This window comes from Oryzias latipes, chromosome 12 (genome assembly GCF_053564925.1).
Source record: "Oryzias latipes strain Hd-rR chromosome 12, Olatipes_Hd-rR_3.1".
Lineage (NCBI taxonomy): Eukaryota > Metazoa > Chordata > Actinopteri > Beloniformes > Adrianichthyidae > Oryzias > Oryzias latipes.
The window spans coordinates 24,701,030-24,726,374 of NC_136248.1; the positions used below are offsets into that span (position 1 = coordinate 24,701,030).

The window sequence follows — 25,345 nt, forward strand, 5'->3', positions numbered from 1 at the left end:
TTGCAGTGAAAAAGCTCAGAGCATAAGGTAGACCGTTGAGTTCCTGTTTGAAGCATGTTTAAAAATAAAAATAACTGGAGTAAGGTAGTCAGTATCCACTGCTGTAAAAATGCTGAAAAAACTCAACAAAGCAACTGGTTGCACAAATATTTTAAGTCAAAATCATCTCAAACTCATGAGGTTTCAGGGTACTCTAATTTGTAAGTGTTCAAGACAATGTTTTATCGACATTTCATTTATACAGCGTAGGTGGGTTTTTACCCCAGTTGTCATTTGTAACATAAATCACAGCATAAATAATAAAATACTTACTAATTTTTTCCTGTAGTAAAATGTATGTCAAATATAAATGTTCTGGCTGTGATCTTTTAAAAACTCCACCATTCATCCTGGTCCTCAAGAGCCACAACCCTGCCTGTTTTCCAGCTCTTCCCAGCTTGTTTTTTATTGCTGACCCAAGGGATTCCAAATCTTGATTGACTAAATACACCAGATTTAGTTAGTCAGCATCAAACTGTCCAGGAAGAGCTGGAAAACAGACAGGGCCGTAGCTCTTGAGGACCAGGGTTCGGCAACCCCTATGGGGTGTGAGACTCCATTCTTTGGAGGCCGGTATCCTGCTTGTTTTTTAAGAAATTCTTTCTAAGAAATGTTTCTGATTGCCTAGATCAGGTGTGTTTAGCCAAAAAGGAACTGAAATGACAGGTTAGGCCAGTGTCCTACATGGAAACCATTTGGACAATGGTCCTCGAGGCTTGGAGTTTGACACCTGTGATCTATGTCATCAACAGTTGAAAGGTCAAAGATGTCAAAAAAGATCCTCGAGGAGTAGAGCCTTCCACCTCCGCTAAATATCCCTCTGGGGGTTTCTATGGGAGACAGACATCTTCAAGGAAGGTTTCAGACTCCTTTTGAAATCTGTTATGCAAAGGTTTATGAGTATTATGAGAGCAAACAGTGTCTCTATGTTTAACAGGATGCTGCTACAATCTTTCAACTTAGTTTATGTACCAACCGATAGAGGTGAACCATCTCACCTCCAACCATCTAAACAAAAAAAGATCAACCTGATGGCAGAGCAAAGGGCAGATAATCAGCAGCCAGCAGGAATCATCCACTGGGAACCATGAATGTCATCACAAATTTATGTGTCGCTCCTTTGAGCAGATGCTGGGGTGACGTATTTACTGGTTTGGACAGTGGGGGGCATAGAAACACAGTGAGGAGAGGAAGAAAAAATAAGCTATGTGACAGCACTGACCTATAAAATCAACCTGAATCTCTTTTTGTTTAAATCCCTTTTTCCTATCATGAAGGCTAAAATGTGTGGGGTATTGGGGCAAGTTTTTCCATTGTTTGTTCACTACGGGGGAGACTGCAACCAAAGAAACTGCATAACATCCAGTGTTATGAGTTATGATTAAAGGGGAAAGTTTCATCCTCTGGGAATCAAAAAGTTACCTGATCTAAAGGTTAAAGGTTAAAATGGTTAAAAATCAATTTACTTTCTGGTTGAGTCATACGTTTACTTTGTCTTTTTATGCTTCTATTTGTTGTTAATTTTGCTGCTAAATTTTAAAGTTTTAATCACAAATTAAGGCCTAAAGCTACACATGGCAAAGGGGCTTCAGCGTTGAAAACTCTCATGTTTATGTGTGGCTACGCTAGTTTTTACGTCCGTTTCCGCGCAGCAATTGAACGCGCCAGTTATATCAGTAAAACTTTAACCGATCAGGGACACGGATTTGGTAGTGAAGTTTGGATGGCGCTCCTTTCAATTCACTGAAGTGCCAACCATTTAAAATTGATCATGGAGGAGTAATTTATATATATATATATATATATATACATGATCAATTTTAAATGGTCCGGTTCAACACTTTGCTCAAAGCCTTTTCCACAATAGGTGTAGGACATGTGCTAATATCGAGTAGCAATGGTCTAGTGTGAACACCGCTTACCACACACACAACAATGGTCTGTTCCATTTTTATGACCTCCCTTAAGGTGGCCATACAAATCAAAAGGGAGCTGCAAGGCCCACCCCGTGAGATGCAACTGCTCCTGTATACAGCCCTCCACGGGCCTGGACAGGCCAAAAACCTGCAGGGGGTTGACCTGTGCGGGTGTATGTGACTAGCCCTGAGTTAAAGCTGTAGGACAAGACATACAGTGAATCATGAACTGGAAGCTCTACTGTTTCAAGGTGAACTTTTTGACTGGATGAGACAGGATTTTGTGTTAAAGAGACAGTCAGAGGTCTTTCTGAAGCTTATCCCTGATGGGAATCAAAACATAAGCAGCATTAAAGCATCAAAAATGTAAAGAAGCGTTTTTTTATAATTTTCCATACTCCCTTGATTCACTTGGTTTCTCCTCATCAACTAAATACCGTTGTTCATAAACTTGTGTGCCATCTCTCCTGAGTTTCTCCCCTTCCCTTCCCTTCTCAACCCGTGTCTGCTGACCTGGACCGCAGTCCACCACTAACCATAATCCATCCAGTAACGCTGCAGGCAAAGGTTTTATGGCTGCAACAGATTCTACGACATTTTTCAGCTTCCGTATTGGAATAGATGGCATAATCCTGCTGATACTGGCACAGTAGAACAGACACTGCATTCATGTGCAGCAAACACACCACCAGCTGTTACCGCTGATTAGCTCCTCTGTCTCTGCTTAAGGCCAGATACCCGTGAACTCCTGCAGAGGGTGAGCAAAGAGAAAGCCCCTTGTGACTTCGAACTCTTCTATTAGGTGCAGCATGTTTTGAATGTCAAATGTCACTTTGTCAGATACAAAATGCACCAACTTCCCTATGTGATTCCCTTTGCTTTTTTGTGCACATGCTAAACATGTAACTCCAGATGATTTATCTCTCTAAGGAGCTCGGCTCTGAACTCTGGAGGCTTTGATCACGGCGGCTCTGTTTCATGTTAGAACCTCCTGCTTTGCATTGTCCTGTCTTCCCTTTGACTAACAGCCCTCAAACGCCATTAACATCTTCCATAAGCTGTGAACAAAACCTGCACGGAAGAACAGTGAGGTTTGAGGGCTCCAGTTCACCTAGATACGTTCTCTGAGGAATCTTCAGAATAGATCTGAGGTCATCGTGTGTTCAGAAGGAAACCATAACTGGTCACAGCCTGGTGAGAGTAGAGTACTTGCCGACATGATGAAGGTCTTGGTCATGCATTTTGCTTCTCTGTCTTTGATGAGGAAGGTCTCGGTGATCGTGCGGTTACTTTTTTCGCTGTCATTGAGGAACGAAGCCCTGGCTATTGCCCGTGGGGCATCCAGAATTAAGGTATAAATGATATCTGCAGGATGCAACAAACACGGATATATATGTATTATTAAAAAAAAGGTTTGTGGGGCATCAAAAAAGAAGAACAAGCCAGGATAAAATATGGTCCTGATTAACTCACTTGCATTAGACTCTAAGTTCTGGTTATCAGATTTGACCCTGTAGTAAAAGCAGACTGTGGTCACCACACACACAGACTCCCGGCCCCTGTGTTCGCACTTGTTCTGAGGCTGCTGCAGGTTGATTTTACCAGGGTTGAAAGACATGTTTGCATGAAGCTCTGCAACATCTCTGGACCTGGTGAAAGGACACAGACATACCGATATTTATTAAAAAAACAACTACAATTTAGTCACACTGAGGAGCACTAACTAGAGCAGTGCGTCATCAGACAAAACGTCTGTCACTAGAACCACGGATGTGCTTTACTGTCTGGATAACACTTGGCTTCAACCTTTTCCAGTTTACAGTTACACTGCAGCAGCACAGAAAGAGGAGTCGCCTGCTGCCAAATCCTTTTTAAACTCTGAGCCACTTGGGAAACAGAGTTTTCACACAGATTAGTTGAGCTTCGAGCCTGGGAAGCAACTAAAGTCTGCATGATGGCGTCCAACAGGGAAGTGTAGGCGGAGGTTTTAACACAGAGATAGCGAGGAAGTCTCCAGCCTCTGAGCCCGGTGGGACTTAACACAGCTGTCTAAACCCAAATAAGACAATGGAAAGTTGACATGGATGATGGATTAGTCTGCACAAAAAACCCTGCTGAAGATGAAGGTGGAATGTGTAGAATAAGGAGTGAGTGTTTACATGCAAGGATGGGTTGTTTCTCACCAGAACAGTGAAGCTCCTCCGAGACCTCCTATGGTAACATCTGTGATCCCGTCTCCGTTTAGGTCCATGACTCCATGTATGGACTGGCCGAAGAATTTTGTCCCGCTGCCGCCTGCAGGGATGTGCTGTGGAGACCACAGAGAACAAAGCAAAGTGGGCAACAGGGGTTTTTGATGTTTGTAAAATGTATGCACAGCTTCAAACCATAAGGTAGTTAGTATCATCTGACACAACTAGCAATAATTTGAAATGACCCAAACATCCTACTTAGACATTTTTTTCTCCTTTTATTAACAGGTCATATAACTTATCCTTTGCTTCAGACGACTCATGGTCATATCACCTATAGCTGGACTTCATTTTTAAATAAAATATAGGTTCTACATAAAGAAAAAACCAACACCAGAACCTAAGATGCTGCTCTTGAACTCTAGAGAGTAAAAGTAAAAGCTTGTTCTCTTCTAAAAGACCACCTTTAACTTGGGCAGTTCTGTAACAGATATGAACTTATTGAAGAGAATTACAAACTCTTTATTAACTCTTATTTAACGCTTTATTTTAATAAGATTATGAAAAAATAGATTGTATTTGCACAGAAAGAAAATAAATCATGAAGATCAAGTTAAAGAACCAGGTGATGCATATTTCTCGAAAAAGAAAGTTAGTTTTTATTGGACATCTCTAGACGATATCTTTTAAAACGTAGATTTTAAATTTCATCAAAATCTGTTATTTAAATTTAAACAAAGTTTGTAGAGCTCAAACGTGGGCTGGTGCCTCTTAACCAGCAGAGCAATTAAGGTAATTATTTCAAGAAATTTTAGAATTGTTATACAAAAATTGGAGGTTTGTTCTCATATTTTCCATTCACCAACAAAAACAAAAACGACAAAGCCTCTGTGATAGTCTGTTTCATTTACTAAAATGTTAAAAAGGTTTCAAAATGTGACTTTAATCAGCTTGTGAAAGAAATGAATTATTGAAAAAAGCATTTTTTTTAAAAAGCTCAATTTTCACAGCTCTTCATGACACATTCACATAAATCTTATTTCTATAACTTTGGAGACAACAGGGCTGAAGCTTTAGTTAATTTTACCAAATAGAACCAGAAATATTCAACATACGACAAAAATCTTCTGCAAAAAAAACTGCAAATTCCGTTTTTTATTCCATGTAGTGACAGAAGCTCACTTGGAAGAAGCATAACGGCCCAAGCGCCCTTTAGCGTTTTAAAAATACAACCGACAAACCAACAAAGATACAGCTCCACATTATTTTAGTTTAATTATTTTAATATTTCCAGCCTTTTTTGCCATGACGTTTTTTTTATGCCTTCTGAGCTCTTCCATGAGGGGATTAAAATATTTACATTTCCTTCACTTCAAAGCCCTGAATCCATATGTCTGAATAACGTGACACCTTTATGGTGGTAAATATAACGACTCGTTTTGCTCGTTTCTCATCCGAACTGAGAAAGGCTCTTTGATGAGAAGCGAAGCCTCGTCAACCCAAATAACTAAATCCAGATGAGCCTTCTTGAAATTTCTTTGCTATGAAGCCATCGTGGATGAATGAGAGCCTTCATTTCTAGTCTCGTTTCGTCAGAATTTGTCTTAATTCCTTTGAAAGTGGAAGAATAAATTACGTCTAAGCTTTATTGAAACCTTTTCTTTATACCTAACACACAAACTTCCTTGGATGACATCTGTTACATATGACACATCTTTTTGCTCTGAATGTATCTTTTGGTCCACATGCAGTAGATCCACAATTAATTGCCAGATTAAAAAAAAAATAACCTATTTCAGTAATCTCAGACTATTTTGGAGTTCTCACCTGCACAAACTTCTCTTTCAATGATGTCTTATCTCCATGATAGATGTAGGCGGCTCCCATGTGGTTGTTCTCCAGAGGAGCCCCGATGGCCACATCGTTGAACCCATCGAGGTTGAGGTCCAACACTGCTGCGATGGCAGTACCAAAGCGAGCCCCGCACGGCTCGTTGCAATCGCTCGAGCCCTCGGGGCAGCACGACTGGTTTTTGGGCTTCAAAGTGAACTCGTGCTCAAACAGACCGTTCTGATTAAAGAGCAACATTCAAAATGACCCCGTACATGTTATTACATAATGTGATTTTTGGTTAACAATCTTTTGATTGTTGCATACCTGGTTTAGTTTATAGACGTAGACTTGTCCCTGTTCGTCTCTTTCTGGGCCCATAAACATTGGGGCTCCAACCAAAAGGAGGTCAGTGTAGCCATCCTTGTCAATGTCGATGGTCTGCAAGACGCTACCAAAGTATGAACCAATCTGTAATAAAAAAAAAACAGAAGCTGCATTTTGATTTGATCATTAAGGCTCGGACGTTATTTTAGACACGTTACTTTAACATTTTCTTTTATTGTTGCTGTATAAACTGTAAACAAAATATCTTTGCCCACAGCATCAGGTAAAAGTAATCATTTTCTGACCATTTCTCTATGTGTTGAAAACAAATAAACCAGTTTTTGATCATACAACTATAGAAGTTAATAAGACCTAATTGCAATAAATGAATGTTTGTAATCCTTTAAAGACAGACCAAAAAAACTATTAAGTCACTTATTTGAGGGTTACTTACTATTAGGTGACAAAAATCTGAAGATACATTTTAATAAACAGAGATAATCTCAACCTAATTTCCATCCTTCGGTTATCCACACTTTGTGTTTTTAGCAAAACACTATTTTTTTAACATCCACCCTTTCATAATTTCCCACTCCCTCCTTCTTAAACCCTAAATATAAGAAAGTTACGTTGACATTCAACCCTTTTCAAGCCACGCTTACCTTTTTTTGTTGGCGTCATTTTTTTCAGTATTCAAAAATAAACTATTTATTGTAGCAAGTATACTATAGTTTTTCTTTTTTATTTTTTAAATGCTTTTCCAGATCACTAATGTTTGGTGTAAACTATTTTATTGTTTTATTCATACGGCAGTTCTAATCCATTGGTGTGCAAGCAAACACCATTTCATAATTGCTTGGATCTCTGTTGAAATCGTTTGTTTTCTTGGGTGTCAGGCCGGAACTTCAAATCAGATTATAAAGAGACGGATGGACCACATAGAGCAATATAATAATTTTTATAACTTAAATGTTTTTGACTGTAACACTAAATGATTATTTACATCACCAAAAAAAAGGAAAAAATGTTTTTGAGTCATGGCTATTGCTATGTATTTGTGACTGACATCATATAAGTCTGGGTATATTATAAAATCTATATAAATATATAATGCCTTTTTCAATATATGACTCATGTTATATGATATTGTGGGATAGAATATACATAGGGTATATCAGTTTTTGTTTTTGACAATTAATTACTTTCTTTTTTAAATTTTACAAGCAGAAATGGCGAGCCAAAATGAACCTACACATTTATCACATTAATTCACTATCCACTATACATTCCGTAATCTGAATGAATCATTAGGAACTATGGGTGGAGGCTGGGATGTCAACTCACCTGTTCTCCCTTCAGAGTCTGTGAAATGACCAGGTCTGACCCATTTAGACTGTAGATGACCACTCGCCCCGTGTGGTTGAATCGTGGAGCCCCTGTGATGTACAGCTCCCCATCACGGGTGGTCGCTGACTTGACATCATATCCTGCACATACATGCATTCCCCCCATTGTTACACCAAGCGCACCGAGCCAAAACATCCATCAGTGTTTTAACACCTCTGCTTATACTGGTTGTCACAAAGAAACTGTAAAACGTGGATGGAAACTGGCAGAAACACACACACACCCTCTCAGAAAAGCATGAAACCACTCAGCAAGCTGCAGTCTGGCCTTCAGGATGTGCCAACAGCTGAGTTTACAGTACGGAAGCCTAGACCCACCAGTTTTCCATTCAATGACATGTTGATTAAATAACTCAATATTAAGATGCGGTGGCTGGTTGAAACGCCATAAAAGGCAACGGCAAGGAGAGGGGAGCGTGCGCACAATATTTATGAGACACGAGGCAAAGGAGATGGGAGCATCTGCAGGCAGAGTTCAACAAATTCTCCTTCTTCTTCCTCCAAACAGCACAAACTCTGAATTTATCAGTTCAGCTCAGTTCAGCTATAAATGTGCTTCTTTGTGACGTAGATGAGCAAAAAACAACATTCAGGCTTGGAATGTGGCTGCAAACTAATATTTATCCGCCTGTATCCGTTAAAGAGTTTTTATGTCTGTTTGTCAAAACAGTCCTAAAACACAGCACCAACGGGGATCAGGAGGTCCACTCACCCAGGTATCCAGCCAAGCCTTCATATCCAGCCTCAGATTTTGGGTCGTAAAACTGAGTTTTCCCTGGAATGAGAGATTCTTTGGCAGTTTGCATCACCACTGTTCCATTCCAGTCATACGCTCCCACTGCTCCCATTAACATGCCGTCCTGTGGGAGAAGAACAAGATAGATTAAAAGCCCACAGACTTTATTAATTTTTACAAATGGGAGTTAACATTAATCTAAAAAAAATCAAAATAAATGCGATCATTAAATTAGTGGGGTCAGATTACTTGATTAAAAGCTCAGATAAACTGCAAAGAAATATTGTTTGAACTCATTCAACCAAACAGGAACTTGGCCCCAATAGATTTAACTAATTGTAAATAAGAAATTTTATTATCAAAAAATAATAATCGTTTTCTTCCTGTTTTAATTAATCAAAAAAAAAAAGGACCAGTTTATCAAAAAAAAGCAAAATGAAAAAATGAGCCCCAATATTTACCTTATGCTGTGTCTAACCTTAAAAGTTAAAACTGTTGTTAAAACAATACAAATCTGTAAAAATGTATAAGCATCTCCATAATGGCAAAACTATTTTTTTAACACAAGAAATCATGAAGTTTGAAAAATAATAACTGTTAGGTAAATCTTTTAAGTGACTATTTCTTGAAATAAATAAAAATTGAACATTCATATATTTTGATTTGATTTAAAACAAAAATAGTACTTGGGTACTTCATCTTTACATTTCGACGTACCTTATGGTGCTACCAAAACGTCAAACTTTTTAAATCTCATTTAAGAAATGTATGAGATTCTTCTAAGCCTATGGGTTTGACATGAAAGGTCTTGTAAGTACTTGTAAGGTGGTTTATAGTTGAATGGATACTTCCTATCAATGTAAGTAAACAATACAAGTTGACGAGAAATATCTCAGCAACAATACTAGGAATATGTGTGTTCATGTATCCTTTTTAAATTTCACATCAAATTCATTGTTTGAATTGAATGTGTATTAACAAATTGATATATTTTTATTTTATAATATTCATATTATTTATTTATTTCAAATGAATTTGAAAGCTTTATTTTTAAGGAAGAAAATCAAATTTATCCTAGAATTTGAGAAAAAATATTGCAAACAGCTGTAAAAATGATTATTATGCCGAACTAACATACCATATATTAACAAGTTTTAGTGGAATTCCTAAAAAATAATTTCAATAAGCTTTTAGGAAATTGTAAAACAATGTCATTGTGACTCATATCCCAATTCAGTAAAAAGCTTGCCATTTTTAATCAGTGAAGGAGTTTAGTCACACAGGATACCGCCTGGTTAATTAGCCATAACACAATCAAAGTCAAGCGAGGCTTTTTTAATTGGACTTTTGCTCCCCATCATGTTAAATTTAGATGACACAATGATGGAAGTGATAAACATGAGTCAGGAGCAGGAAGAAAGGCGTAAGAAAGAATCCTGTTTGCTTTTAGGCAGAAACAGGAAGCAGCCTTTGAATGACCCCCCACAGGCTGTGAGTGGGCAGAATCAGCAGCTCCCTGATTCAGCCGCACAGCCATTTCTTAAGCTTTATGAGTTTGCGTCTCTTTCTGTCTCTAAAAGCAATCTGAGTCTAATAACACGCAATCACCCAAGAGGCTTTAGATCCACAGATAGCACTGTCTGCGTTCTCATTTTCTGTTAAAATGTTCTAGTTTTGTTGCCCACATGCATAGAAGATCCTCATTTTCTCCTTGCAAACATTTCAACTCCAATATGAGGATATGATTACTTTACTTGAACATTTATTAAAATGTATTTATTATTAAGAGAGTGACATTGCATGAACTTTAAAAAACAAATGTAAATGTGACAGATTTAAGCCATGTGCTAATTTCCATCTGCAGGTCGATGTTATTGAAGAAAAAAATCAGATTTTCAGAGGAAAAAAACTACACTTAGGAATATAAAACAGAGGTAGAGACAATGTACAAAATACAAATATGAAACAGAAAAAATGTATTCCAAATATAACATGTAACATATATAGAAATGTAACATTTCTAAGCCTTGGCTTTTATTACAATGAGAAAACTTTTTCTTGAAGAGTTGTCTTTTGAAAACTTTGCTCTCTAATAGTAATTTATTTCTTGTTTGTTAAAAAAAAACAGACACTCACTTTGCACATATCGTTGTTCAGCTACAAATAAGTGACTGAAAATATGCGTACCTTAATAGGATGTACGCTGAAGCCAGTTTGGGACATCTCCATTTCAAAGGAAGAGGTGAAGTTACCAGTTGTAGCTAGAAAAAGAATAGATTTGGTTAATAAATGAACTTCAATACTAATCAAAACATACTGTATGTTTCAATCTGTAACTAAATGGAGTTTAAACTTTTAAGTCTATGTTTATGATCTTTTTTTTTTAAACAGCAATTCCATAACATAACAGAGTGCAAAAGTGTTTCCTCTAAGCCAGAGATGTAAAAAAATATCTCACAGTCCAGATTCTTCAACGTTTTTTGAGAGAAACATTTTATGTTTTGTGTTAGTATTGTATGTTTGGTACAGAATTTGATATAGATTTTGTTCAATGGGGAGCAGGTCGTACCGTGTTCTGTTTGAGGATGTGCTGACAAAGACAACCCTTCTTTTCCTACATTTTATAGCATTTCTGGTTTCCGTGAAAACGGAAAAAAACATTTCTGAAAGCAAAAGTAATCAACCAAAATCAAAACAAAATGTTAAAAAAATGTAACACAATGAGAAACAGGAAAAGGTAGGTACAATTGCTGACAGCATGATGTCATTTGGGATGTTATTTGGGTTGAAGCTGTACTGGGTCTCATCATCCAATCAGCTGTTTTTCCGGTTTCGTTTTTTGACATGTCCTTTTTTGGTTTTTACATTTAGTTTCTTGAATTTTGTCTTGTTTTCTAAAATGCAATGCTGTTTTTTTTATTAATTATTTTGCCTTTTTAACAGTCTTGATTAAAATAACGTTTTTGCTTCAAGAGATTATTTGATGTGATTTGCACTTCAGGGCCACCGGTCATACGGTTCAGTTTTAAACAGAGAATCGTGGCAAACTTGGCAAACTTTCCCTTTTGAGTCAATTATCTACAATTTGATCATTCAACCTCCTGTGCTTTAAACATGGGGTTTAAATGTAATCTTTTAGGAATTGTCTCTAATTATTGCCTGTAACAGTGTCTGCCCTGAAAAGTATGTGAAGGCTTTTATGAATGTTGAGGCTATTTTTGTGTTTACCTTCCAAGGCAAAAATCTTGCTTCCCAGAGTGTCCACTATGCTCAGCAAGGCAACCTCATCAGAAACGTTGAAGAAGTGATCTTTCAGGGGCTTGCTGGAAATCCCCTCAATCTCTTTGATAAACTTTTTTACTTCTTCTGGACTTTTGTTCTGACGGTTGTAGTCTCCTAAAACCTTAAAAAGTAAAAAAAAAAAAAAAAGTTAACCGTATGACACTTTTGTACACTTAGGTAAATGATGTGACCCTAAAATCCATCAAAGCCCTACTATGATCATCTTGTGATCCATTGTAAAAGTGTTCTTGGTGATCTTTTAACTATGATTTTGCCATTTCTAGCTAAAATAGAAAAAAACGATTGTTTTCTAGAACATAGTTTTTGCAGAGTAGAAGTATTTTTATCAGAAATTTGCCTCAGAGTTGTTAGTGAAAAGCAATTCCGTCCCACTTCCCATCAATCTGAACTGAGAGTTATTTGTTAACATTCTCTCCCGCCAGCTTACAGCCCTTCACATCCCCAACCTAACATTAGAAGTGCAACAAAAATGGCGAGCGATATTAGAGCTATCCAGCTGTACAGTGTTGAGCCAGATGCTCAGACGAGGAAAACTAAGACGTTAACGTATCTAATCGGCTACAAGTGGATGCAAGTGAAGCGGAGAAGGAAGCTTGTGGCTCATCCAGGTAATTTTCTACGTCACAAATACGCTCTTTTTCAAACGGCATTCTTTTGTTTGCTCCTCATTTACAATTAACTAAATAAAAAACTCAGAAATGCAATTTTAATCTTAATTTTCTTTATATATGTCCTCCACTTTGAGAAAATGCCACAATAACATGTTAAAAACACCAAAAACACAATCTTAATCAGAGTGGCCTTTTAAAAATGATTTACACATTCTAAGTTCAATAACTACCTAGTGACTTGGACAAATCCCAAATTTAAAAAGCCAACATTAATGTTTGAAGATATCAACAGATGTGGAAAAACTGTCTTTCCTCTGCATTAAGCCAGTAGTGTAAACAAATGTTCCCGAATGTGCATTAACATAAATAAATATATACCTACAGCAATGCCAAACCTTTCGATACCATCTTTTTCACATTTGGCGATGACACTTTCAAGCTTATGGAAGTCATGTGACTCCCCATCAGTCACAATCACCATAACCTTCTTAGCCTCGGGCCGAGCACCCCGCTCTGGAAGGAAGGCTTCCTTCCTGATTGTTGAAAAAACAAACCCACAGTCAACAGCTGTAAGGAGCTAGTTAAGATCATCTTGTGAGAGAATGTCAAATCTGTGGCGGTGTTGCACACCTGGCAGTTTCAATGGCCAGGAAAGTGTTGGTCTTTGTGCCAGTGTGCTGAGGAAGATGCGAGACAAATTCCACCATCTTTCCAGTGTTGTCAAACTGGCTCAGGTTGACGAGGTGACTCACATTTTCTCCATAAGACACTATGCCCACCTGGAAGATAAACATTTGTCCTGTAAAAAAATATTTTTCTTTTCACTCTTTTAAATGTCTGCCCTCACTCCCCAACCCGCCTCCCCCCGGATTGACTGCAGAGGATGTGGCTGGATCCAACCAGGGTTGAAATGACACAAAGTTCTTTATCCAGCAGCCATGGATTTCAAACCACTGCTCTCTGTAGCCAAGAGACTGTCCAGTGTTGCCCTGTGGAAAACCCTTTGCACCATTTGCCAACCCAGCATTGCTAAAATAAAAATAATTACCGGTAGTCATTTATTCCTGGAGTCCTCCAAGAACACTGTTTTGTGTGACTGCTTTTTTTCTTGCCTTTTTTATTAACGATTTTTCTCTTTTTTTATTTTTATTATTATGATTTAAATTTCATTTATACAGTATTATGCATCTTTGGTGGTACTGAAATGTGTTTAAATTCAAATTCTATCAAATTCAAAACAAACAAAACAAAAAGCAAAGTTTTGCATATTGCCAAAAGTATTGTCTTACAAAAACTGTAAAGACAGCAAGAGTAGATGGCAAAATATTTATGCAGTTTATTACAGCAATTTGACACTCATTGTGTCCCAGGATTCAGTCACATCACTCACTTGTGAGAAGTGTGGCCCGATGGTGGTGTTCTGAATAAAGCTGACCAAAAAATCAACGATGCTGGTCCACGGGTAGATGCTGTTGGATCCATCTAGGACGATGACGATGTCCAGATTCCTGGCACACTCTTGGACCGCAGAAATAAAATAGTAAAAGTTTAATTAATCCATTTAACAGTAAATAACCAATGTGACATTATTAAGATAGGACTGTTTTTTTTTATTTGATGACCTAACAGTCATTAAAATTCTTATTCAAAGGTAATTTGCAGTTTTTCCAAGAAATTCAATATTTATACATATATATATATATATATATATATATATATATATATATATATATATATATATATATATATATATATATATATATATGTATGTGTGTATATATATATATATATATATATATATATATATATATATATATATATATATATATATATATATATATATATATATATATATATATATATATATATATATATATATATATATATATATATATATATATATTAAACATATATATTACAAAGTACCGGTTCAAGTCAAATGTGTACTTAAAGTCAATGCATCCATTTACCAAAGATTAAAGCTAAAAATTTTATATTAAAGTTACCAAATTTGGTGTTTGGTCATTGGATTGACAGGTCCTCATTAAATTGGTTGTAGAAAAAACTCACTAGGAATATTCTAACAAATTTCAGCTATTTTGTAGTTTGATATTTAAGGTTAAAAGCAAAAAAACTGAAATTGATGGATTTTAAATCAATGTCAACATTAGTGTGAAACTTAGTGCAGTGATCCCCAACGCTTGTTTCTGGGTTGCCTAGATTTTTTATTTATTTTTTCACAATCAGAACCTGAAAGAAGTTTTATTTTGGAAAACTACTGGATTCTCTCCACAATATCCAACTCATTCTTGGCACATGTGAAGTCGCTTGGCCACTTGTCGAAAATCTAACTGCTGCTTTCTGTAAGTGGCTGCTCCGACGGATAAATTGAAAAAAGTGTATTTCTGCAGAAAAGAGAAAAGAAACAGAATAAGAGTTTTAAACTTCAAGATAAAAGAAAGCTGCACTCAACTGACAAAAACAAGGAGTTTTGATTCCAAACTGTTGTTCCCACAAAGCTTAATAATATTTTTTAGCAACCAGCTGTCTTATTTTATGAGGAATTCCGCTACTAAGGTTGGTCTACCAGCGGATTCACGTTTATTATTATGTTTAGAAAATACCAGTTTTTGTAACAGTTTTTCTTTTTATGCTTGATGAGGCTGACACTTTAACAGTTATGGGTTAAGAAAATAATCTATATCACATTTCAATGGTTTCAACACAAAATTCAAAGCGAAAATAAAGTTTAACCAGCTGTAGGTATTTTGCAGATGAATAAAATAAACTTTACCCTATAAATTTCAACTGGAAGCTAAAAATAAAATAAAAACATCCACTTCACTTGTACCCTTCGTCCAGGGTTGTCAGTGGAAATTCTGTCTGACATTAAACCGGTCTGTTGCCTGAAAAAAGTTGGGAACCACTGGTCTGGTGCTTTGGATTATTATCTAACTGTAGCATTAAAGGAAATTGGGGCAGCAATTACATTTAATTGAATCTAGACTCTTAGAAAAAGTTCAGTTGTGTAAAAGTTTCAGTCCGTAAATTTGTTGATTCAGCAATTTATTTTCATGGAGTGTTGCTGGAGCAGTTTTGCACGCTCTGGAGCATTGTTAGATGATATGAGCGGTCTGCTGGTGGTGTAGGAAGAGAAGAAAAGACAGAGAAAGCAGAAAAGAAACAGAAAGAAACAATGACCATTGACTGTTTACTTTCTGAGCTGTTTCCTTCAAGGGAAACTGAGTGCAAGCCCAGTAAACTGTCTCCTAACTTGGGCATACAACACAGCAGGACTGGGCTGGGCCCGGTCAGCGATGATTTAAGGAATGGGAGGTGGGAGCAGTGAGGGGGTGGCAGACAAGTTTACATTAAGAAGAACTTTCGTATATGCTTGTTCTATGAAGGGAGGGTGAGCAGGGTCTTGGGTGGTTCCGCTTTGACGGGTAGACGATAATCTCTTATCTTTGGAAATGCTGTCACTTCCTGTACAGAGCTTCTGCACCTTTGGCTGGCCGGCTGCGTACCTTGCACTGCTGGAGCCACGGAGTTGAGGATCTGGAAGGAGGAGCTGACGTTGGCACAGACCCCTGAGATGTACTGCTGCTGGCCGCACATGTAGCCGTACTGAGGACCGCATGCCTGCGCAGACGAGACACAGACAAGGCTGCAACTGCTTCGCTTTCAACAAACAGGAGGTCAAGGGTGGGGTTAGGGCTATTGGAGGGGCCCAAGAGGAGAAACAAAAACAAAAAATGTCTTGAAATGTCAAAAGATCTTCAGAGAAAAAAGGTGCCTTGCACCTTTGGCTTAGTGCGTGTTCTTTAAGAGGTAAACTTTTAAAGAACACACAATAAGCCGAAAATTACTTTTTGGCCTATTTTCGTCTCCAAAATGCTTCAGAACCATGGAGGTCAAATCATGTGGCATCCAACATTCTGCAACAACACTATGAATTTTTACAGCGCTGCCTCATGCTAAATGCTCACAATTTCAAACCACAACATTAGTTAAGCTCGTTTAACTGCATTGATGCAAATATGAAGTTGGCAAGTCACATGAAAGCAGCTAGAAAGGGTAAAAAAAACTGTTGAAAGACCCACTACGATGAAAATTGTGTTTTGGTGTTTTTTACATGTTCTTGTGGCGTTTTCCTGTTGGTGGAGGACATATGTAAATAAAAATTAAGCTTAACATTGCATATTTGAGAACTTCTTTATTCAATTTGTTGTGAATCGGGAGCAGATGAAAAGATTTAATTTTAAAAACAGCTTATTTGTGACGTAGAAAATACACTCGGCGAGGCCACAATCGGAGCTCTCAGCAAAGGAGAGGGAAAGGGGGGCTGGGGCAAATTTCGAATGAACTCCGCTCTACAGAAACTATGTCCTTGAAAATGATACAAGTTTATTTTATTTTGGCTAAGGATGGCATAATCATAATTACAAAGACCACTAGGAACACTTCTACAATACAAAAAATGATGATTGGAGTGGGTCTTGTAGCTTAAAATAATAGAATAGAGAGAAAAAGCATTAAAAGATAGTAAATTTGTGTAGCTCTAGCAGGATTTAGTTATTCATTCTTCTATTTAATTTTTCTGAAACTCTCTCAATTGTTTATTCAATTTTCAGTTTTTTAGCTCTAGCTTTGGGTCTTTTCTCCTAAGGCCCAGACACACAGTGAATTGTATCCACTTGATGGTTTTATCCTAATTTATCCAGCAGGGAGCATGTTCATTTTGACAAGTGTACCTGAAGGTAACATGCAGATACTGAAAGACCAATCCAGTTCTCTTTATTCTCTTTCTTTTTGTTATGGCAGACTTCCAGTTTGCAAGGTTCTCCATCTGCACATTCATCTTCAGAACCCACTAAATCCATTTCAGGGTCATGGGGTTGCTGGAGCCAGCCTGTTGCAGGTTCACACACACTTAAGGATGAATTATAGATACCAATTAACCAATGAAACATGATTTTGGACTGTGGGAGGAAGCCAGAGAGCCCTGAGAAAACCCATCTATACACAGGGAGAACATGCAAACTCCACTCAGAAAGGACCCAGCCGGGTTTTGGACCAGGATATTCTTGCTGTGAGGTGAGAGTGCTACCGACTACACTACTGTGCAGCCGTTTGGAATGTTCTGTTTATATAAATGTATCTGGTTCCATTGCTAACACATTGCTGCGTCTGTCAACTGTTCTCGACAGTTTTTCCATATTTTCCATTTGTCTGGTACCAACATTTGTCATCTTTTAAACAACTCCACCTTCTTTTATACTGTGATGCTCACTGGAAGCTTTAGCAGCTTGAATTGGCTGCAAGTAGATGCATTTGATAGAAGAACTGTTTCTTATGATCAGTTGTAAAAGTGTTCCCCGTTGTCTTTTAATAAAGATGATGACATTCTTAGTCAAAATTTAAAACCTGCCGTTTCCTTGGACATAGTCTCTGGAGAGCAACAGTTTATTAAAAATTTGCCTCCGAGTTGTGGGTGGGATTTTTGGCGCAGAGTAAGCCTTTACTTCCCATCATCCCTTAGTTTACACTCTCTCTCACTAGCTTACAGCCCCTCACAACCCCAACCTAACATTACCGGTGCAACAAACATGACAAGCAATATTGGGATTGTCCAGCTGTACAGTTGTGAGCCAAATGCCAGCTCAGGCAAGGAAAACGTACATGGGTCCTTTTCACTACAAGTAGATGCATCAGAACGGAGCAGAGCAGGGATGTTCTGGTCCGATGACTGTAGCGCCTACGTCACAACTACAAGTTTTTTCCAACAGTATTTTTTCATCTGCTTCTAATTCACAACAATCTGTATAAAGAAATACTCAGAAATGCATTTTAAGCCTACTTTTCTTTATATATTTCAACCATAATGAGCAAAAATGTCACAACATCACCAAAAACAACATTTTGTTACCAGGTGGATCTCCAAATAAGCCCTAAAGAAATCTAGTTCTACATTTAACTTAGGTGAATGACAGCACATAAATTAAGCAAATCTACATTTAACATGGGACTTTCAGAATTGAGTGTTAAAGACACATAATATCATGAAGTAAGGAAGATAATATTCTTGCAAATAAGATACAAATTCCAAACAGTCTGGCTGCTAGTGATTTTACAGAATGGAAGGTCACTCAGTCAAAGGCCCCACTTGAAACGTTTCAGTTGTGTTTGTGCGAACAGTGAAAGGGGACAATTCTGGCTGGAAAAATGTTAGAGTTACGTTAGCACATCATGTTAAGGGTTTTGGCTTCAGTTACATCAACAGCTGCTTAGACTAAGTTTCGTTTGACACTTAACAAGCTGCATAAATACAGTTCTTTCATTTTTATTCTTGTCAGCATTCTTAGTAAAATCAAGCATTTTCCGATTTTTATCAAAGACTAAACTTTATCTTCATCATTGATTCACAGCATTACATTCCCATGACATGAGGACTAATTATAGAAAATGACAAGCCAAGCACACCGTGTCCACAGGGCCCAAAGGTTCAATGGATGTGCTCATTGGAGCCAAATTTCTTAAGGGAAATAAGTAAATGCAAGTCTTCTTTTTCCTCTTTTTATAGAAAATATAGAACTCTTTACCAGAAATCCTCCTCTGGGATTGGTCACCAATGTGGTTCCCATGGTCATGTTCTCTTTGACCTCACGTAACTTGGGAATCGTTGTGTTTTCTAAAGAAGAAAAAAAAAGATGAATAAACAGAGTGAGACCAACAGAAAGTAGCAGAGAAGACAAACAGCTGGAGAAATTCTTCTCCTTTATTTTCCCACAGGAAGAGTGCTGCTCGCCCTCCTTTTAACTTCCGTCCGTCCAGAAGATGTAATAACCACTGACATGTAATCCAGCGTGGTTTGTTTTACGACTTTACAGTGCTCTTTCTCTGAGCGCGGCTCAAAGCCGTTAGCCGCAGATCATGTGAGGAAATGAACGAGGGGAATCAAATCATTAAGTAATCCAAACATGTGGCTAAAATTAGCACCGTCTAATGTGTTGGGAATGCTCTGGATGTCATTTAAACTCTCTTTTGGACGGATCCACATGTTCTCACTAAACCATTGAAAATGGTATCAATCTTTAAATGAACTCATCTCAAAAGGGGCTTTTAAAAGCTGAAAAGTTCCCTCTTACCATTGTTTTTACACATCCCAGTTTTACCAAAAAATTTCTCCAAAATGTTACTTCAGTTCTTTGAAAAAGCCAAATATGTATGATTTTAGACCTTGCGCTGACCTTTAACTAAAATAAAAAGAAATCACAAGAACGAACAGAAAAATTGAGACGTTTAGCTACTGTTGATTATTATTTCAGTATCTGGGGACATACGTGATAAGCATCGGGATACCGTGGACTCATTATGGGACTGTGAGCAGGAACAAATGCATGCTTTGTCTCCAGCGGCGCCTGATAGATATCATAACAAATTGGACCAAATCTTCTTGGCTATCTTTAACAATAAACAGCTATAGAAAGTTGTCATGTGAAATATTCTGAGCTAAAATGTCCAAGCTTTGTTACTGGTTACAAGGAAGACTTTAGTTGTGTGACCAAAAACTCTCTTTTGATTATTTAGAAACTAAGTAAATGAACTGCTGATGTCTTCTGCTGATCTGTGCATTCTTGAGAGGTAAAAACTTCCTTTTGCATGTTAGCCCTTGGGTTGTTATTGCTTTATTTTTTTGTGTGTTTAATTGGGTTTACATACACTGTCTCAAACCCACACAGTCATATCCAGAGTATAATTGGGCATTATCCTCCTAAAATAACTCAGAATTCTAGGTGTTGCCTTTTAAAATTCAAATATACTCCTCTGCTTGAACGGTGCATCTGTAGAATAAAGCCTGAATGATCTCACTTTTGGTTTGTAGAACCAAGTTTGTGTTCTTCTGTAGATAATAGTGAGCCATATAATCTTTCACAAAATGTGATAGTTGTTCTTGATTCAAAGATGATTTCATGCCCATTGTTTTGGCAAATGTTATTGTGCGCTCAGACCGGGCACATGATATAAAAGACTTGGTGTCATAAATACAGCCAGGCACAAAGCACAATAAATCATTTCTCCTCCATGAGCAACTTGCAAACGGTTGGGTCTTTTCTAAATGAAAACGGACGGCATGCTTACATCACTACCAAATCGGAGACCCTGATTGGTCAAAGTTCGACCTGGTTTAAATTTCAACGTGCGTTGATGGGCCACGCATTTGGTGCGTAGGGCCTGATAAAAACTTGCGTAGCTACATGTTAGTGTGAGAATTTTGACCCTAAAGTGCAAATCCCATCAACAAGTCACTCGATTCAAAACATCGCAAAGATTAAATTAAAAAGCAAAACTAGTATTAAAAAAAAAACAGCTTTACATTTTACAAAAAAAAGTCATTTGCAGAAATCAGAATGAAAAGTTAAAAAACGAAAAACAATAAGAAACCTGAAAAGGTAGGACCATGGGTGATCGCGGACTGGGTGATGGTATCCAGTATCGCTTCATACCAAATAACGATTGTTTAAAATGATGGACAAACTGCATCATCCAATTAGGGATGTCCCGTGTAGCTACCTTTTCTGGTTTCCATAAAAAAATTAAAAAATAACTAAAAAGCTAAAATAATTCACAGAAATGTTTAAAAACGAGACACAATAAATTTTCTTATATCGCAAACTTTTCAGCAAATGTGGGGTGGATTAAATGGTGCAATTTGAGAGATTTCCAGAGTTATGATTCCCTATTTTATAAGCCTGAAGCCTGAGAGTGCAGTGGTTCAGCCAACAAACTGCAGTTTTTGTAACATGGATTTTTATTTCTAAACAGAATGTAACCATGCTGTAGACATCCCCAAAAATCATGGGTGTTGGACTTTTCCCAGCGTTTCGTCACACGTAATGCTCATGGCATAACAACTCTTTACTTTATAGTTTGGAGGGGTTTCAGTATTTCAGGACCACAACCACACAATTAAGTGTTGCTTCTTATGGTTTTGCTTGTGCGTACTTGTGTGAAAGCTCTGCAAGGAGATGGTTGGTGCAATCCATGAGAGGGCTGTTGTGATTGGGTGTTGACGTTAAATAAATCAAAAATAACAGAAGATTGGCAAAAACCTTCCTTTAATTCAATACAGACATGAACACATCCTGATGAGCCAGTGTTCATAAACACTCATGGAATATTTACTGTATCTGGTCAAGCTTTTTTGCATCCTAAATTTAGGAAACATTCTCCGTTCCTGCTGTTTTAATAATGTAACCAACTTCCAGTCGTCTGGCTCCAAATGCGAAGCTGAGTCAACTCTCCGTGAATGTTTTCCAGGCTAAACTTGAGCTTCTAAAATCTTGCATTTGTTTAACTCATCTGAGATAAAAAACAAATCCTCTCCTATTTGATAATTCACCAACAGCAGGAAACTATGGCTTCCACTGTTTGATACATTTGAGGTGTGAACAGCTGGGATGTGGCATTTTAGCATCAATCTGAAGGGTCTGAGGTACACATTTGTTCCCACTTGCCCAGTGCAGAGACAAACAGAGTACTAATTGGGGCCTGGCAGGCTGCTGACTGGGAGCTAAGCTTTGTTTATCTTTTTAATTAAGATAAATTGGAAGGATGAAACACAAAAACATTGTTTATTTACTGTCTTCCTGCTCAGATGAACCAGACTTCCTCCCCAGGAGACTGGAGCAGAAGTTGCTGCTAGGCACGCATTTTGAAGTTTTGCTGAGCAAAACCAGTTAAAAGTGAAATTGGCTGATCTTTAACCATTTCAAAGTTGACTAAAATTAAATAAATTAAAAGACAAAAAAACGACTTTTAGTTTGTGTTCAGCTATCTGATAATATCCGAAAAGACAAAGAGTCTAAACAAGGTATGAATTTCCTGAGACGATTGTTTTTCCAACTACACAGTTATTATGATTACTTTTTTTTTTTTATTATAGAATGGAAAAAACAGGCCTGATTCAACATAATTCAGTTAAAACTTCCTTACTGCTAAACTAAAACATGTCCAATTCAAAGCGCACTCCGCTGTAATGACACAAAAAAGTTTATTGTCAAGAATTTGTCTCCAGCTTACTACAGCTATTGCTGTAAACCAATCTTGGAGTTTTATCACACTTTTTCATGTGTTTAATATTTTGATAATTTTCTGTAATTTTTTTCTGGGTCAAATTATCTGTTCAAAAATAATTTCTTAAAGATTGAGCTAGATTGAGATTCAATACTTTGGGTGTGCCACAAGCTCCTCTTGCACAGCTCTGTTCTGATGCATCCCATTGTAGTCGACTAGATTCAGGTACATTTTGTTTTGTCATCTAGCTCAAAACAGTACGGCTGGATAGGTCCAAAACTGCTCGCCATTTTTGTTGCACCAGTAATGTTGGGTTGGGGATGGGAGGAGCTGTAAGCTGGCGGGAGAATGCGTAAAACAAAGAGCTTAGTTATGGGTAACTGAGAAACAACAATATAACTTTTCTCTCTCTTTCTCTTTTTGTTGTACTTGTTCTGTCCAACAACTGAGCAAACATATGAGCACTGAAGGCCTTTTGTGTTGGACAGGTTTTACTGTTACAAAAAGGGGTTATGAATCTTCGGATAGCCAGGGTGTAAATTTGTATCAACCCCTTTCCGGTTTTTGTTGTTGTTGTTTTTTAAATTTTTTTTAAATTGTTTGTTACATTTTGTGTTTTAAGTATATATACAAATTATTTTTATTAAAGGGGAGGGAGAGGGGTATATATACAAGTGCTGAGTTGCTAATTTCAATAGGTTATTATTTTAAGCTGTGAAACATTTATGCTAGTTCTGCAAAAAGGCAAATATTACATCCAAACATGAAATTCTGACACTAAGATAAGCGGAAAGTATCTGTCCATAGATACACTGTGGGTTAGGAGGAGGGATAAAGCGGACATGGAGCAGTGTGCCAGTGTGCTCGTAAACGTGGGGGTGGAGCTACATGCACGCTGCCAAAGTGAACCATGTGATCGTTAGGGGAACCAGATCCTACCCAGCCTGACCAACCAGACCAGGAGTGAGGGGGAGACCCCCGGACCAGGAGCATCCCAGCGACGGGACCCACGCAGCCCGAGTGGGGAGGTGAATTTCTGATAAACTACTGCTGCTCTGCAGAAAGTATGTCCTTGAAAACAACACTTTAAAAATGGCAAAAGATCTGCATAATCATAATTAAAAGACCACTGGAATTGTTATTAAAATAGATCAAAATATTATTGAGTAGTGGGACCTTATGATTTAGCAACTTAGCTATGTTTTAATATCTAGCAAAATCTCCAGTACTGCTCAGTTTATTTGAAACAATATTTCTTTAGTAATTTTGATGGTTTGAACTCAAACTAAAGAGTAATTTATCACAAAGGGTTTAAAATCAATGCTTTTGTGAGAACCTAAAGAAGCTAACTCATTGTTTTTTGAAAAGTTTATCCAAAAATACAAATTTTCTAATGTAAAGGCATATTATATTGCACTTTTTAAATGTTACAACAACTATTATCTTGTTTATTCTTACTTGGCAGGTCCAGTTTTACACACTTGTTCCCTTCCCTGCCCACAGGACATTTGTATACATCCCCGGTTCGTGTTGCAGGTTGGCCTGACAGTGGCGATCCAATCAGAACCCTGCAGAAACAGAGAAAAGTTGGAACTAGCATTAGATTGGATATGTAGCCAAAACCCACAAAACAGCACGGTGGTTAGACAATTATGATAATAAGCACAAAATGTAGTTCTTCAATAAAAATTAAGCGTTGATAGGTTGATAGCAGGGACTGTGAGGCCCACCTCTGAGGTCCGAAGCAATTAAGATCTTAGCGTAATCGCAGTTACAAGGTTAAATGAAGCGTTAACCACTGGTTAAGATTGACTGAGAAAGCTGTTTTGGCTGCTTATGGTTGGCTCTTGTGGCTGCCCTTAGCAATGTCTTCCAGACACAATAAAGACTGTAAGAATTATCTTTTTATTCTGTACCGCACCAAGTTCTTCTGGGCAAACTACACCTGCTTTACAAAAATGTCTTTAATTTCAGTGGCCTTGTAGGGTCATGATGGTGTCACACATCCATGTGTGCCTTTGATAACACAGTGTCTATCCAGTGCTGAATGCAGGCGGTCATCTGCTTTCCTCTGAACACTCAGGCTTATTAACATTCTTCCAGCCTAATGAGGCCTGGCCATTTGAAAGCAGAGGCAGAGTGCAACAACAACAGACTTGGCTGGCTGTTCGCTGCCTGTAAGAAAACCAACATAATTTACCACACCAATTAGACATTCATGCTAACATATGATAAATAAGCAAATATTGCATCATAAAGGATATTTTCCAAACCATTTCTCAAATCAGAACATGTTTTGTTGTTATTATATCATTTATATTGACACTAACATGAATTCAGTGGTACCAAATTCCCTTAAGTCCTAACACAAATTAGATTTTTGGAAATTTTCGCAACTTAAGTGGTTGAATCAACAATTTTTAAATTTATGAGCAGTTTTGCAATATCATTAGAGAAAACAGAGAATGGAAGTGACAAGGAACCAAATCATGGAGTGTTTGCGCCACATTTTTTGTTGTGCTGCTGATTAACCTTTCAACACTGCTGAGGGTGGAGGCCTGGCGGGGACATCTGCAATTCATCAGTCACTTAAGTCAGTCACACATCAATGTCTGAAGGCTGTTTGTTCCGTTTTTTTTGCCTCACTTTTCTCTCAGAGATCCATCGGTCGAATCCATCAGTACCACTCGGGATCATGTCTCAAAACTCACTAAATTCCTCTGTTGATCCACTGAGCTTTAACTTTTTTACTGGCCAAAAGTCCCACTTTGATCATCTTTTGATCTATTGTAAAAGTGTTCCTAGTGTTCTTATAGTTATGTGTATGCCATCTTTTTCTAAAATAAAATAAAAACGTGTTGTTTTTAGGACATAGTTTCTGTGGAGCAGCAGTAGTTCTTTAGAAATT

General features: G+C 37.5%; 1 protein-coding gene across 1 annotated transcript in view; it reads right to left on the bottom strand.

Annotated features, from left to right (window-relative positions):
* The window catches only part of itga1 (integrin, alpha 1), a 61,043-nt gene that overhangs the window by 7,040 nt on the left and 28,658 nt on the right, over positions 1-25,345 (bottom strand). Inside the window, exons 3-17 of the mRNA XM_023960678.2 lie at positions 23,896-24,005; positions 18,963-19,051; positions 15,888-16,002; positions 13,751-13,878; positions 12,991-13,139; positions 12,743-12,893; positions 11,675-11,849; positions 10,634-10,707; positions 8,423-8,570; positions 7,649-7,791; positions 6,305-6,448; positions 5,975-6,217; positions 4,139-4,263; positions 3,429-3,604; positions 3,169-3,320 (exon numbers count right to left, since the gene is read on the bottom strand). Coding sequence (XP_023816446.1) covers positions 3,169-3,320; positions 3,429-3,604; positions 4,139-4,263; positions 5,975-6,217; positions 6,305-6,448; positions 7,649-7,791; positions 8,423-8,570; positions 10,634-10,707; positions 11,675-11,849; positions 12,743-12,893; positions 12,991-13,139; positions 13,751-13,878; positions 15,888-16,002; positions 18,963-19,051; positions 23,896-24,005 — 2,122 coding nt within the window. The remainder of the gene's footprint in view (positions 1-3,168; positions 3,321-3,428; positions 3,605-4,138; positions 4,264-5,974; positions 6,218-6,304; positions 6,449-7,648; positions 7,792-8,422; positions 8,571-10,633; positions 10,708-11,674; positions 11,850-12,742; positions 12,894-12,990; positions 13,140-13,750; positions 13,879-15,887; positions 16,003-18,962; positions 19,052-23,895; positions 24,006-25,345) is intronic.